At 35.8% G+C, this 17,331-nt stretch overlaps 2 protein-coding genes across 7 annotated transcripts in view; one reads left to right on the plus strand and one right to left on the minus strand.

Moving 5' to 3' along the window:
- Positions 1-17,331, plus strand: part of Ca-alpha1D (Ca[2+]-channel protein alpha[[1]] subunit D) — a 1,669,376-nt gene that overhangs the window by 377,864 nt on the left and 1,274,181 nt on the right. For all 6 annotated transcript variants that reach the window (XM_073958159.1, XM_073958162.1, XM_073958158.1 and 3 more), the window contains exon 8: positions 14,022-14,247. In XM_073958159.1, the coding sequence (XP_073814260.1) occupies positions 14,022-14,247 (226 nt within the window). The remainder of the gene's footprint in view (positions 1-14,021; positions 14,248-17,331) is intronic.
- LOC141388117 (uncharacterized) lies at positions 10,126-14,418 on the minus strand. Its single transcript, XM_073958165.1, has 2 exons — positions 12,801-14,418; positions 10,126-12,732 (listed from the first exon to the last, which is right to left on the minus strand). The coding sequence occupies exon 2, from the start codon at positions 12,186-12,188 to the stop codon at positions 11,331-11,333; it is 858 nt and encodes a 285-aa protein (XP_073814266.1). The 5' UTR covers positions 12,189-12,732; positions 12,801-14,418; the 3' UTR covers positions 10,126-11,330.

The following is a 17,331-nucleotide window of genomic DNA, read 5'->3' on the forward strand; positions in this document are numbered from 1 at the left end:
GAGAGAAGATACAAACAACAATACGAAAACTTGCATATTTATGTCAGATTGGGCAGGCAACTAGAAGAAACACATGCAGTGATAGTTACTGCGGAAATTTCTGATCATGAAATTTATGCATCCCTAAATAAAACAAAACTTTAAATCAGAAAGCTTAAATGTATAACGGAAAATTTCGCCATAAACTTTAAACAAAATGTAAAGAATATAATACGTCAATGTGGCATAATCACAATGAACACAAGCGTAAAAGAATAATTTTTAACTCGTATCTTGAATACGCATAAGAAACCGAGAGGAACACTATTTTAGAACCCTTAAATACGAGAAAAAGTTGAGGGTAGATAATGTGAGAGCACTCGACCAGAAAAACAACGCAAATCTGCCACTCAATAACCAATCTCATAAACGCTAGCATACATGACGCACCAATACCGCAAATTTTAAAGAGTTAATAATTAGCCCAATATATAAAAGTGGAAACAAGTATGAATATGCTAATTAAAACCTAATTTAATCCTATCAGTACACTATGGGCGCAAAGACAGGTTATTGAGGCAAAAAGTCACTGGAAGTTCTGGACCTTTCAAATTTAGCCCCGATGTTTATAATGAGCATAAAAATACATCTGCAAAATTTAGAAGGAATAGGTTCAGATATAGGTATAGCTTTCATATATATGTTTCAACCGATTTTATATTTAAGGCGCAGTAAGGTCACAATTTGCATCCGATTGCTTTAACATTTGTTATGGTAAATCCTGTTCAATTTAGAATCCCGTCCGGAAATTTTGGTTCTGATCGTTTCAGGTATATATATCTAGATATATATAGAAAAGTATGCAGGTCTGCCATGATGTACGAAATATAAATCCTCTGCAATGGCTGGACCGAATTTGATAAAACTTTGACTGTAGTTTCTTTAGGTCTTAGAATTGATCGCAAGGTAGTTTTTATACCCCACAACGGGTTTTAGCCAAACGCGAAATCTCAGAGATGATAGAGAGTTTTTTACATAATTTATTTTAATTTCATTGAAACTACAAAGAGTTTCTTCAGTGTATTTCATAGTCTTTTGTAAAATCAATTTATTACGTGTGTTTTTTTATTTGATTTTATTTCATTTTCACTTTATTTCAATGCTTAACGTCTGTGAAAATGAAAATGAAATAAAATCAAATAAAAGAACACAGGTAATAATTTGATTTTACAAAAGAATATGAAATACACTGAAGAAACTCTTTGTAGTTTCAATGAAATTAAAATAAATTATGTAAAAAACTCTCTATCATTTAATCACCTAAATATTCGATCATCATGGAAAAATTTCCTTAAATTCTTAACGTTTTCGTCAAGAATAATAAACAAACTGGACTTCATAATTTTCGGTGAGACAAATATATCGGATGAAGAAAATGGTTTTTATGAAATAGAAAACCATCTATTCGATATTTCTGAATATAGATGGTAAAGGAGGTGGGATAGTTCTATATATTAAAGTGACTATTTATTATAAGAACTAACTATTAACATGAGCTCCGCTGAAGTGATGAAAACGGACATCAATGTAGGCCATACTGCCACAATCCTTTCCATCAAATCATTCCACAATTCCTTATAGAATTGGAAGAAAGAATTAGTGTAATAGGCAACAAAAACAACATAATTTTAGTAGGCGATATTAACATTGATATACTGAAGACTATTTAAACGACGTCAAAATTCTTGAGCGTACGAGAGAAGATACAAACAACAATACGAAAACTTGCATATTTATGTCAGATTGGGCAGGCAACTAGAAGAAACACATGCAGTGATAGTTACTGCGGAAATTTCTGATCATGAAATTTATGCATCCCTAAAGAAAACAAAACTTTAAATCAGAAAGCTTAAATGTATAACGGAAAATTTCGCCATAAACTTTAAACAAAATGTAAAGAATATAATACGTCAATGTGGCATAATCACAATGAACACTAGCGTAAAAGAACAATTCTTAATTCGTTGTATCTTGAATACGCATAAGAAACCGAGAGGAACACTATTTTAGAACCCTTAAATACGAGAAAAAGTCAAGGGTAGATAATGTGAGAGCACTCGACCAGAAAAACAACGCAAATCTGCCACTCAATAACCAATCTCATAAACGCTAGCATACATGACGCACCAATACAGCAAATTTTAAAGAGTTAATAATTAGCCCAATATATAAAAGAGGAAACAAGTATGAATATGCTAATTATAAACCTATTTTAATCCTATCAGTACACTATGGGCCCAATGACAGGTTATTGAGGCAAAAAGTAACTGGAAGCTGCTGGACCTTTCAAATTTAGCCCCGATGTTTATAATGAGCATAAAAATGCATCTGCAAAATTTAGAAGGAATAGGTTCAGATATAGGTATAGCTTTCATATATATGTTTCAACCGATTTTATATTTAAGGCGCAGGAAGGTCACAATTTGCATCCGATTGCTTTAACATTTGGTATGGTAAATCCTGTTCAATTTAGAATCCCGTCCGGAAATTTTGGTTCTGATCGGTTCAGGTATATATATCTAGATATATATAGAAAATTATGCGGGTCTGCCATGATGTACGAAATATAAATCCTCTGAAATGGCTGGACCGAATTTGATAAAACTTTGACTGTAGATTCTTTAGGTCTTAGAATTGATCGCAAGGTAGTTTTTATACCCCACAACGGGTATTAGCCAGACGCGAAATCTCAGAGATTATTAGACGTATTGATAATTTGGAAGCAGAATACCGCGATCGCGCCCGATTTTTGAATACTTTATAATTATAGGTTAAGATTTCTTAAATTTAGTAGGTGTTTGTAGTCCCAGTTACTAAATTAAGAAATCTTGACCATAAATGATTTCAATGCTTTGTATAACTCGATTAATATAACTATCAAATTTGGCGACTTGTGTCATATTGACAAGTCCCACTCCCAGCAAAGCCCAATACTTAAAAATATCCAAATTGTTAAGTGTCACGCTATCTGTAAGTATTTTTGGAACATTGGTGGCGTTTATTTAATTGGGATAGCTGCTACAATTTTGATTTTTCAAAATTCAATAACTTCTTCAACAAGAAACTTTTTATACCCAAACATCAATCGTCAGTTCGAAGTATAAACGTAAACAAAGAAAAACCTTCAATGAGAAGTTTTTCTTTGGTAACATAACACAACTCCGACGAAAGTGTTTACGAAAAAAAGCAAACCTTCTTCCACTCGTATGTGTCGTTGATTTTTCAAGGAACGCACATACCCAAATGCTGTTTGGTAGCTTATATACCAACAACACACAAAACCGTGCCAGTTTTTCTCAAATAGAACATTGGTGGCGTTTATTTAATTGGGATAGCTGTTACAATTTTGATTTTTCATAATAGTCTGGCTTAATCCCCTTTGTTGTTTTAATATTTAAAACAACAATTTTTTTAGTGGAGAAGGTTTGTCATTGTTCGCCAAGGGGTAAGGCAAGGAAGACTAGTTTCGATCCACGCCACTGGATCTCATCAGTTCCATTTGTTTCTTGTTCGTGGATATTCTCCACCGAAGTTATTTTTCAATAACTTCTTCAACAAGAAACTTTTTATAAACGTAAACAAACAAAAACCTTTAATGAGAAGTTTTTCTTTGGTAACCTAACACAACTCCGACGAAAGTGTTTACGAAACAAAGCAAACCTTCTTCCACTCGTATGTGTCGTTGATTTTTCAACGAATGCACATACCCAAATGCTGTTTCGTAGCTTATATACCAACAACACACAAAACCGTGCCAGTGTTTCTCAAATAGAATATTGGTGGCGTTTATTTAATTGGGATAGCTGTTACAATTTTGATTTTTCATAATAGTCTGGCTTAATCCCCTTTGTTGTTTTAATATTTAAAACAACAATTTTTTTAGTGGAGAAGGTTTGTCATTGTTCGCCAAGGGGTAAGGCAAAGAAGACTAGTTTCGATCCACGCCACTGGATCTCATCATTTCCCTTTGTTCTTGTTTGTGGATATTCTCCACCTAAGTTATTTTCAATAACTTCTTCAACAAGAAACTTTTTATACCCAAACATCAATCGTCAGCTCGAAGTATAAACGTAAACAAAGAAAAATCTTCAATGAGAATTTTTTCTTTGGTAACCTAACACAACTCTGACGAAAGAGTTTACGAAACAAAGCAAACCTTCTTCCACTCGTATGTGTCGTTGATTTTTCAACGAATCCACATACCCAAATGCTGTTTGGTAGCTTATATACCAACAACACACAAAACCGTGCCAGTGTTTCTCAAATAGAACATTGGTGGCGTTTATTTAATTGCGATAGCTGTTACAATTTTGATTTTTCAAAACAGTCTGGCTTAATCCCCTTTCTTGTTTTAATATTTAAAACAACAAGTGTATTAGTGGAGAAGGTTTGGCATTGTTCGCCAAGGGGTAAGGCAAGGAAGACTGGTTTCGATCCACGCCACTGGATCTAATCAGATCCCTTTGTTTCTTGTTTGTGGATATTCTCCACCGAAGTTATTTTTCAATAACTACTTCAACTAGAAACTTTTTATAAACGTAAACAAAGAAAAACCTTCAATGAGAAGTTTTTCTTTGGTAACCTAACACAACTCCGACGAAAGTGTTATTTTTCAATAACTTCTTCAACAAGAAATTTTTTATACCCAAACATCAATCGTCAGCTCGAAGTATAAACGTAAACAAAGAAAAACCTTCAATGAGAATTTTTTTTTGGTAACCTAACACAACTCCGACAAAAGTGTTTACGATACAAAGCAAACCTTCTTCCACTCGTATGTGTCGTTGATTTTTCAATGAATGCACATACCCAAATGCTGTTTGGTGGCTTATATACCAACAACACACAAAACCGTGCCAGTGTTTCTCAAATAGAACATTGGTGGCGTTTATTTAATTGGGAAAGCTGTTACAATTTTGATTTTTCAAAATAGTCTGGTTTAATCCCCTTTGTTGTTTTAATATTTAAAACGACAAGTTTATTAGTGGAGAAGGTTTGGCATTGTTCGCTAAGGGGTAAGGCAAGGAAGACTAGTTTCGATCCACGCCACTGGATCTCATCAGTTCCCTTTGTTTCTTGTTTGTGGATATTCTCCACCGAAGTTATTTTTCAATAACTTCTTCAACAAGAAACTTTTTATACCCAAACATCAATCGTCAGCTCGAAGTATAAACGCAAACAAAGAAAAACCTTCAATGAGAAGTTTTTCTTTGGTAACCTAACACAACTCCGATGAAAGTGTTTACGAAACAAAGCAAACCTTCTTCCACTTGTATGTGTCGTTGATTTTTCAACGAATGCACATACCCAAATGCTGTTTGGTAGCTTATATACCAACAACACACAAAACCGTGCCAGTGTTTCTCAAATAGAACATTGGTGGCGTTTATTAAATTGGGATAGCTGTTACAATTTTGATTTTTCAAAATAGTCTGGCTTAATCCCCTTTGTTGTTTTAATATTTAAAACAACAAGTTTATTAGTGGAGAAGGTTTGGCATTGTTCGCCAAGGGGTAAGGCAAGGAAGACTAGTTTCGATCCACGCCACTGGATCTCATCAGTTCCTTTTCTTTCTTGTTTGTGGATATTCTCCACCGAAGTTATTTTTCAATAACTTCTTCAACAAGAAACTTTTTATACCCAAACATCAATCGTCAGCTCGAAGTATAAACGTAAACAAAGAAAAACCTTCAATGAGAAGTTTTTCTTTGGTAACCTAACACAACTCCGACGAAAGTGTTTACGAAACAAAGCAAACCTTCTTCCACTCGTATGTGTCGTTGATTTTTCAACGAATGCGCATACCCAAATGCTGTTTGGTAGCTTATATACCAACAACACACAAAACCGTGCCAGTGTTTCTCAAATAGAACATTGGTGGCGTTTATTTAATTGGGATAGCTGTTACAATTTTGATTGCAAAATAGTCTGGCTTTATCCCCTTTGTTGTTTTAATATTTAAAACAACAAGTTTATTAGTGGAGAAGGGTTTTCATTGTTCGCCAAGGGGTAAGGCAAGGAAGACTAGTTTCGATCCACGCCACTGGATCTCATCAGTTCCCTTTGTTTGTTGTTTGTGGATGTTCTCCACCAAAGTTATTTTTCAATAACTTCTTCAACAAGAAACTTTTTATACCCAAACATCAATCGTCAGCTCGAAGTATATACGTAAACAAAGAAAAACCTTCAATGAGAAGTTTTTCTTTGGTAACCTAACACAACTCCGACGAAAGTGTTTACGAAACAAAGCAAACCTTCTTCCACTCGTATGTGTCGTTGATTTTTCAACCAATGCACATACCCAAATGCTGTTTGGAAGCTTATATACCAACAACACACAAAACCGTGTCAGTGTTTCTCAAATAGAACATTGGTGGCGTTTATTTAATTGGGATAGCTGTTACAATTTTGATTTTTCAAAATAGTCTGGCTTAATCCCCTTTGTTGTTTTAATAGTTAAAACAGCAAGTTTATTAGTTAAAGTTTCTTGTTCAAGAAGTTATTGAAAAATAATTTGTGTGGAGAATATCCACAAACAAGAAACAAAGGGAACTGATAAAATCCAGTGGCGTGGATCGAAACTAGTCTTCCTTGCCTTACCCCTTGGCGAACAATGCCAAACCTTCTCCACTAATAAACCTGTAAGTATTTTTCTATAAGTTTAGGGATCCATTCGGGGATAACATTTTCTACACATATAGTACTCACTCTTACCTTCTACCACATATATATAGTTTCGCGAATACGTTGCAATACCGAGAGTTCTATTCAAAAACCATTAAACTACAATATAAACTACGCAAAAAATACACCACAAGTCTACATCAAATATTCCTTACCAAATCTAACTTTAATATTCTTAGTCAGAATATTAATTTACATACCTTTACAAGTGTTATCCATTAAAAAAACTGTTTATTATGTTAGCAGTTTTTAATTGTCGAGCGAAACAAACTTGTTCTTCGTTTGATAGATTTTTATAAAATTTTAATTTTTTATAAAATATTACAAAAAAGAAACTTACAAAACAATTTACCCCGTTCAATTCAAAATACAATTCAACAATGAAAAGAAAATAAAATTGTTTCTAGTTACATTTAAATTCAAGGCATGCTATTTTCAAATAATAATGTTAAATTTCAAAGCATTCTATACCAAATGAAATATTCTTCATATACAGTATAAATATTAGAGCAAACAACATCCTACACCCCGTAAATCGCTATTTATAAGATTTACTAAAAACTAATTAATATTTAAAATCACCAATTTGGACAAAGGTCTCTTCAACAATCCACTTGCGGTCTTAACTTCGGCAGATCTTGCGATTCCATCCTTTCCGGTGAAAAGTTGAACAATTCTTCCCAATTTCCAGTCGCTTCTTGCAATGTCAGGATCAACTAAATATACGACTGTTCCAACTGATATTGCATTGGATGGCATACACCATTTAACTCTCCTTGTCTAATCCGGTAGATATTCTTGGACCCAACGTCTCCACCAGCAGTCTTTGAGACTTCTTGCTATTTCCACTGCTTACGAAGACACAGATCTTTAGCATCGTACGGTGATGGAGTTTGGGTCGAATTTGTACATCCAAGGCAGATGTGTAAGTGGACGCGAGTTCACAATGTTTTCAGCTTCTATTCGGAAGCTCCTGAATGTTTCCACTTGCGGCGCTTCCTCCTTAACTACTACTGCTAAAATTTTCTTTACAGATTGTATGAGCCTCTCCCAAGCTCCACCTTGGCTGGGATTCAAGGGGTATTAAATATCCATTTAATTCCGAGTGGCGCCAGTTTACTTATTGCAGATCCAAAATCAAGAAAAGTTGTATCTCCTTTTAATTCCTTACTAATATCCACGAAATTCGTGCAGTTGTCGCTCCTAATCTGAACCGGAACTCCTCGCCGATTCATAAAATTCCGAAGGGCTAATATGATTGAATCGGTTGAGGTACTTGTCACCATTTCCAGATGGATAGCTCTCACGGTTAAACAAGTGAATATGACCACCCATCTTTTCTCTTGTCTTCTGCGAACCGTAACATAGCACGGCCCAAACAAATCAACTCCGCAATAACTGAATGGTCGAACGTAAGGAGTTATTCTATCCATCAGTAGGGGTGCCATTTGGGGTTGGATGGGATTATATCGTTTGTTTCTGCAATACTGGCATTTATTCTCCACACGTCGCAAAACGTTTCTAATCGCAATAATCCAGAATTTTTGTCGAATCTCTGCTATAATAGTTCCTCGATTTATGTGGCATAGCTTTCGGTGGTAGTAGTCTACGATAAGAAATGATAAGGCATGATCTTTTGCGAGGATTATTGGGCTTCTGGCAGAATATGGTAGCACAGTAGAATGTTCTAATCGTCCGTTGGCTCTTATAATTTCATTGTCCAAGTACGGATTTAAACTTTTCAATGTACTGTCCTAGAAAATAGAAAATCTTTCGCATTCAGGATGTATAAGATTCACACCTTTTGTAACTACACACACATATTTCGCACGTAACTCCTCACAGTTTTCATCTGAATTCTTATTAAAATGTTGTTTCGGCCAATTTTCTTCAACGTCATAAAGGAATTTCGGTCCATTTGCCCATGTACTGTTCGGGTTGTATTTTGCGGTAAACTTTGCTCTGGTTGCTCCGTCCGCAGGATTCTCTTTCCCGGGTATCCAACGCCATTGTTCTATTGTACTTGATTCCAGTATTTCTGATACTCTGTTCGCAACATAAGGCTTATACCGGCGATGGTCGGATCGTATCCAAAGTATTACAGAATTTGAATCACTCCAAAAGTAAATATTGCGTATTTTGACAGTATGTGATTTCTCAACAATATTCTTTAACCTAACTCCCATGGTAGCCGCCTGCAGTTCCAATTTCGGTATGGTGTGATAGCGCGTTGGAGCACATGACGTTTAACCCATGATAAATACTACCCGAACTTCGTCCTTCGTTTCTATCCTCCAATACGCAACAGTCGCCATGGCATCTTCACTGGCATCCACGAAAATGTGTAGATCAATAATTGCTTCCAAAAATTGTGGATGGTAGCATCGGCCGACATTAAACAATTCTATTCGGCACAATTCTTGAATCCCATTCAACACCAGATTTTCAAACTTTCTGTATAAGTAATTTTGCCGTAATCATAAAATCCGCAAGGAAACCAAATGGATCAAATACAGACATGATAAGACACAACAGCTCCCTTTTTGTAGGCCGTTTTTCACAACTCAATATTTTGGGATTAACCTTAGTCAGTTTCAGGGCAAATGTGAAACTATCAGATTTAACTGACCAGTGCATGCCCAGGATTCGATTTTTTTCCATCGGCGTCTCCATATTTCATCATTACCTTGGATGAATTTGAAATAATTTTCTTTAGGTCAAAACCACCACTTTTATGAATTGTTATAACTTCACCAACTACGGATAGAGCTTCTTCCTCGCTTTGAAATGAGTCAACATAGTCATCAACATAATGTCTCTCCACTATTGCTTCGACAGCCCTAGGATATTGCTTTTCGTATGACTGGGCATCATGATTCTTGACGAATTGTGCTATTGTCGGCGAACATGTAGCACCAAATATAATTCTCTGCATGACATATACTTCCACTAGTTTTGAAGGATCACCTGAACGCCATAAAAATCTTTGTGATTGCTGATCCTCTTCCACAACTTCAATCTGGTGGAACATTTCTTTTATATCTCCAACAACCGCAACTGGTGCCTGTCTGAATTTCATTATCATTTCATTTATTTAAGCATTTCTAAATTAATTGTCGCCCCAGCGCCTAAAGGCTTTGTAGGGGCAAAGAAAAAAAATTTGACAACCAAAAAAAAATTAACATCAAGTCTGTACCCTGAAGAAACGCGTCGTTGTAAGAGATTCCGTCAACCTTTGCGGCGGCATCGAACACGAGGCGAATACCTGGCTTATTCACACTCATTACCCCAAAGTGAGGTAAATAAAACGTTTTCAGAGTTTCATGCACCACTTCATCTTGCGACAGTTTTCTGGCATATCCCTTTTTCAAGTAATCATCAATCTTTTCACAATAGTTTTTCGTATATTCAGGGTCTTTTGTCATCTTCTTTCCGATTTCCCAAAAGACGTTTATAGGCATTTGGATAACTTTGAGGAAACGATTGAAAGTCATCTTTCCAGAGCATGCTACATTCAAATCGACCATCAGTCTTGTGGACCGAACTGTTAAGAATATTCATGGCACGTCTATCCTCCTCTGACATAATCGTTTTCACATCAGATTTTACTCCAAACGTTTCCATATTAAAGTATTCATCCATCATACTTTTCATGTCTGCATCTAATCGATTTACCATTAAAACGTGTTTACAGGATGTATTTGAAGACTTATTTCTGGGTCCATAAGATGAGAATTGTCATTCACCCACGTTTTATCTAAATCTTGTTCTGGTAGAGAAAGCTTCGACGAGGTGTACACATTTGGTATCTCATATTTTTCTGCTCCTTCAAAAGTGACACTTATTCTCAACTTGACATTTTTACAGTCTTCACGCGAAGTTTGCTTATTCAACCACTGGATGTTCAGAGAATCTTTCTAGCCTTTTATGCCAAGTTTCTTTACAAGCTCTTCATCGATTATTGTGGCATCCGCTCCATCATCCACAATCGCAAACGTCCGTACTTCTCCCGTATTACCATATAAGATAACTGGAACAACTTTGAATAAAATAACGCCTCGGTCACGGCCAACATGACAGTTACGCATCTCAGAATTGTTATTTTTATTTGGCTTATCTTGGTGAAGCAACACATGATGCATCTCGTTACACTGTGGACATCTTAACTTCTTAAAACACCGGACAGCTCGATGTCCAAGCTTGAGGCAACTGAAGCACATTCCTCCTCGGTCACGGCCAACATGACAGTTACGCATCTCAGAATTGTTATTTTTATTTGGCTTATCTTGGTGAAGCAAAACATGATGCATCTCGTTACACTGTGGACATCTTAACTTCTTAAAACACCGGACAGCTCGATGTCCAAGCTTGAGGCAACTGAAGCACATTCCTAATCGTTACATCATCTCGATGCGTTCACTAATATCGGAATCCAAAAACTTTTGACATAGATCCGCTTGATTGCAACTTCCTCCACAAATAACGCATAAATTGGCAGTAGCTGATGTTTGGTGTACTTTCTTAATGCCACTAGATCGTTGGAATTTCGAATCTGTTACTGGAAGTGAATCAATGACAACGTTGGCAACTTTGCGGACTGCGAGCAGTCAAGCACTAAAATCTGCAACAGTTGCTGGTCCACTCACTGTTAAACTTTTCTCAGCCCATTGTATTTGCCGACTCTGTGGCAACTTGGTAACGAGTTCGCTCAAAAGTGATGGGTTAGACAGATGGTGTTCTCCTCTAGCGTTACGTATGAAGGTTACCATATTTATTACCTTGTTGGCAAATATCACCAAACCTTCCATGTCACCATCCACAACTGGTCTGATTTTTCTAACATTAGAGATTTGGCTCTTTAACAGCAACTCCGGACGACCAAATGTCTCCTCCAACGTATGTATTACCTCATCCACATTCGACGAATTGGTTAGGAGGGCCTCCACAGTTTCCTTGGCGCGACCCTTCAATGAATCACGTAACCGCATTAGGTTCTGCAGTTGTGAATAGCCAAATTCCCGCGTGGAACACTTAAAATCCTCTATGAAAGTTGCCCATTCTTCTGGCGTGCCACTAAATTCCGGCAATGGATAAATTTTCTTTGGTTTTGGCACAGCTCCAGTTAAGTTTGTGGACATTGGCAATTGTTCACTTACGGTACCACCAGCTGCTATTACTCCTGCTTGAACCGGCAGATTACCTGCCTCAGTCCTAGCGCTTGAAACATTCCCGGAATGAGCAGTTGACGGAACGTGTTGAGAATTCTGCAAGCTTACAACATTGTTCCACAACATCCCGTACGGGACAAGGGAGACTTCTCTCATATCAATGAGTGCACCCCGATTCATATTTAGCTCAATGATATGGGACCTACTGTTTATCGCCGAGTCCGAACGGCGTGTCTTAAGACACCACTTGTGGAGAAGTTTTTCAAGGCTGAAATACTCAGGAAATGTCGCCAACATTACTGAGGGGTATTTTGCCACCGTTGAATGTTTGATGTTGCCTGGCCGGGGAATCGAACCCCCGAGCTTCTGCGTGCAAGGCGGGCGTGCGTAACATTGTACCACGGTGGCACCGCCTGAATTTGAGACAATATCATATTTTGCATATCCACCATTTGTTGTTGCATTCGATCTAATCTTGCTTCCAAATCTTGCCTATCACTAATGTTCAAATTCTCGTCGGCGTTTGGGGTGATACTCACAATTGAATCTTCGACATTCTGTATAGAATCTGTATGTCCTTCGGAATTTTCATTCAACTGATTTTCTCTTGATTCTTCTTGACTACGTTCTTCATTTCCATTAGACGTTTGGTTTAACGTCTTCTTGCCTCCTCTTCCTTTCTTGGGAGTTCGATAGGCTGGCATCTTCTGTTATTGATTCAGCTGACCATATCCCGACCTACGAGCAAAATACCGACTCAGTTCCACAGGATCTTAAAAAGAGCTCCAAATTGTTTTAATAAAAAATTGTTGATTGCCTGCGTGGTCTTGCGTTTTTAAAACTCCAGCTTATTGTTAAAACTACGTTTTATTCTATGAAATTAAAGAAATTATAATGAAATTGGTATACATATTTTAGATATTACAAAAAAGAAACTTACAAAACAATTTACCCCGTTCAATTCAAAATACAATTCAACAATGAAAAGAAAATAAAATTATTTCTGGTTACATTTAAATTCAAGGCATGCTATTCTATACCAAATGAAATATTCTTCATATACAGTATAAATATTAGAGCAAACAACAGTTATGAAGCGTTGCCAGGTTGAAAAGATTTTGTTTCTAAGTGGCTAATCCCGTTACTATTTTATCCAATTATATGACTTCAAAAATAGACTTTTTGCCTCAGAAATATGCCATTGGTCCTATATTGCAGTATTAGAAAAGGTGCTAGAAGAGATTATTGTGAGAAGACAAAATAGTTTCCTAATAAAATATACAATAATAAACAGAAACCAATACGGCTTTCAAACAACAAAAACATAAATCGGTTACCTGGATACTTCACCAAACACACAAACGAAAATCTAGATAAAAAGAGCAATTGCTTAGTACTCTTTATAGATTTCAACAAAGCATTCGACACATTAGCTCATGAAAAAAAGTAAATGTGTTAGACAAAAGCGGAATAAGGGGACATTGCCTAAAATGGTTTAATGATTATCTAGATTACCGACATTTCAGCGTCAAAATTGATAATATAAATAACAGCAAAATGTCTATACAGTACGGAGTACCTCAAGGCTCAAAATTGGGTCCAATACTTTACATAAACTAAACAAATGTAAACAAATAAAAATAGTACACCCTACACAGACGTACATCCTACAATAACTAAAATAATGCATATTCGGTCAGGAAGAGTCACAGAAAGTAACGTCAATATAACTTCCCATGACAACTATTGTTCTGTAGCTTGGTCCAATCCTTCTAACATCGAATAGTTAAATCATTGTATAAAAAATGCTCAGCACAAAACACACAAGAATCGCCGAACAATGTACTGAAACTAATGTACACCAAGCTGTAATACAACTACATTCAATCACAACAACATCTTAATAATTTTGAACACTCACACTTGTGTCATTCTAAATACCAGATATTGGAAACGTCTGTCATTTGTAATAAGGAATTTTATAATGAAAAAAATAAGCCCGCTTTGTCCAAATAGTTACTTCACAAGTAATGGCTTTCAACCTAATTAAACAATAAAACGCAAACTGTTTGACTATAATATATATATATATATACATTCATATATTTTTTCGTTTATATCCTTTTTTAGAATATACAAATATTTTCTTCATAGCATTGTTTTCCTGTGAAATGATCCTGAAAATGTACAGTCTAGGATTCCAAGGTTATTTTGTATCCCTATTCAATCGCTTCGATTGTTTTGTGGTTATTGGAAGTATATCTGAAATGGTTTTAACCAGTAGCGAATTAATGGCACCACTCGGCGTATCGGTTTTGCGTTGTGTCCGTCTGCTCCGAGTTTTTAAGGTGACAAAGTAAGTATTGAATATATTATAACTATAAGTAAGTGCATTTCACTCGCTCTTTCATAAATTATTGTAAATTGTGGAGTCAGAGTGGCAGTGGAATACTTTTAATAATAACTTAACTTGTGAAAATTAAATGAAACCTTCTCCTGCAGATATGAATTATTTGGAAATTTAAATTTTAATGTGAATTTATTTGGAAATTACTCTAGAAATCACATCATCGAAATATATTTATTTATCATTCATACATAGTAATACTAAAAGTCTTTAAGACCAAAGTGCGCATTACAAATAAATACTAAATATCTTGCTGATTAATCCATGACTAAGACAACATTATACAAAAATAAAAAATAAAAATATAGTTTGCAAAAATAATGACAAAAATTAAAAGAAACTAGAAAAACGGCTCTCCAGCCAAAAAAGAATGAAAGGTAATGAATTAAAATCCCATATTAATAATAATGCACGTACTACAGGCACCGGGCTACCCATTTAAGCACATGATATAATTACGTTTAAATGTATTGGGTGAAAATGCAAAACTTCGCAAGTTAAGAAGCAAATCCTTTCTACTCTATCAAGGAAAGTTCGATCATAGATACCGGACCAAAAGCGACGGAGTAAGATTTGTGGATTACGTAAGGATCGTGAGAAAATGAACTTTAAAGAGAGTAATTCCGGTGTACCGTTTTTAATAATTTTATAAAAGCATGACATAACCCGAACGTCTATGTACGACTGAAACGGAAGTCCCAAAAACTGCAAACTATAACTGGAGACATGACCTCTATAATTTAAACGATATACAAATCGAACTATCATATTAATTTATATAAGAATTTTGTCGATGCACGACTGAATAGCGCCAGAGAATACCTCTATACCATAGGTAATAGTTGACATTAACAACGAATATGCATGCTGCCGTCTTACAAAGGAAGGAAGGTAAAAGTAGTACAATTCAATTTACGCAAAATGGAAATTATCTTGGGAAATAACATGTCAATGTGTGAACTGAAATCAAGCCTGTAATCAATATATACGACCAGACACTTAATCTTGTCAACTACATCAACAGTATTTCCATCTAAACCATGTGAACGGAATGACTACTCTACTACTACTCGTATAGAGCCAAACAGTAACGATTTAGTCTTACTAACATTGACAGTAAAGTTATTGCGTTGCATCCAACAACTAAAATTAGTCAACACTGCATTGACAACTGGCAATAAACCAAAAGAATTTGAACCACGAAAAAATATATGAATATCATCGGCATATATAAATGGCGAACATACATCAGCATCAAGTGCATCAACTATATCATTGATATACATAATAAAAAGTAAGGGGCCCAAGACAGAACCTTAGGGTACCCCACTATCTACACCCCGAACATTAGAAACTAATCCATTAAAATCTACAAACTGAAAACGATAGGTAAGAGAAAACAAGCTTACATGCCGTGTTATTATAGTAGAATTTTGTTCTTAACTTCTCAATCAATACTATGTGATCGACTTTGTCAAATGCCTTAGACAAATCCAGGGAAATTAAAACCCCATTATTGTACACGTCGACTGCCTTTCTAATCGTGTCAGTCAAATGCAGCAAGTGAGATACCGTACTATGATTACGCCTGACACCATATTGAAAAGGATTGAGAAGCCTCTGGTCGCCAATAAACCTCAACAATTGCCGTTTCATTAGATCCTCACATACTTTTGAGAGAGGTGGAAGTATACTAATAGGGCGCATATTTTCAATAGAGTGTGTATTCTTCTGTTTGGGTATTGGAACTACTCGTGCAGTTTTCCAAGCGCTAGGAAAAGCAGATGTAGTAAATATAGAATTGAAAAAATGAAGGAAGAAATTGGACACATACGGATATATAATTTTCAAAAATTTTACCGGTTGCCATCAATACCCGTAGACTCTGACTTAATAGAGTACAACGCAATAAAAATATCCTATTCAAAGGTGCAGTCGAAAGAAAAAGTAGAATGATCACCCTGATAACCAGACAAATCTACCACATTAGAAAGAGGTACACATCAAGATTGAACAAAATTATCATTAAGTTCATCAACATCTATGATATTGTCCATTGGCGCCGGGTCATCACCAACTAATCCACCATACCTTTACTTAGACCAAATCATACCTTTAAATACGTCCGTATAAAAACTTTCTCCTCTCATTCCGAAGAACACACTTTGCTCTGTTCCTATAAGAACGGAATATATCCAAATTTGCAGGTGTTGGAAATCGTACATACTCCTTATATGCCAAATCCCTTAAGGATCTGGCCAACAAAACAGAATTCGATTTAAGCCTATTATCATTAGAATAAGAAACATTTTTCTTTATAACGGGGACAAATGTAAACAGATCTGATATAAGAGAGTCAATAAAGTCTAGTTGTTCATTGACACCTGACGTTGAAAGAATGGCATCAAAACTGACACCAGACAAATAGTCAAAGAATTCTCCCCAATTAATACGCTTGTAGTCTCTATACTCAGTAAAAACACCACGTTACAATAAATCTACCTTTACAGAACCAAAGACAAGGGCATGACGAGAAATTGAAGGACATTGTACTTGCGAAGAAAACTCCAAATAACTCGTGTTGCTTAATAAACAATAATCATTTAATGATGTAGATAAATGTGCCTCATCAAAGTGAGAAGGCAATCAATTGTGAGCTACTGTCAACCCCAATCGTGTACAAACACCTCTCATCCGATCAGATCGAGATATATCAAATATTTTGCAGTTGAAATCACCAACAACTACTATGTGTCCATATCTAGAAAACAAATCACAATGTAAGTCTGCAAAAACATTCACGTGTCCTTGGGGTAGGTAAACTCCACCAAAAAGGAACTTCCCATTATTGGAAGAAATTTCGACAAAAATAGACTCACAAACACCATACTCGGCAGACCGAAAAACTACTCTGTAATCTATCTTATTGGAAATATAAATTCCAACACCACCTCCACGCATAGCAGGCCGATCATTCCTCACCTAGGAGTAACCAGAAATACTAATAGACCTTGAGGGTACAAAGCTCTTTAA

Source organism: Musca autumnalis, unplaced genomic scaffold (genome assembly GCF_047663935.1).
Source record: "Musca autumnalis isolate F117 unplaced genomic scaffold, ASM4766393v1 scaffold_6, whole genome shotgun sequence".
Lineage (NCBI taxonomy): Eukaryota > Metazoa > Arthropoda > Insecta > Diptera > Muscidae > Musca > Musca autumnalis.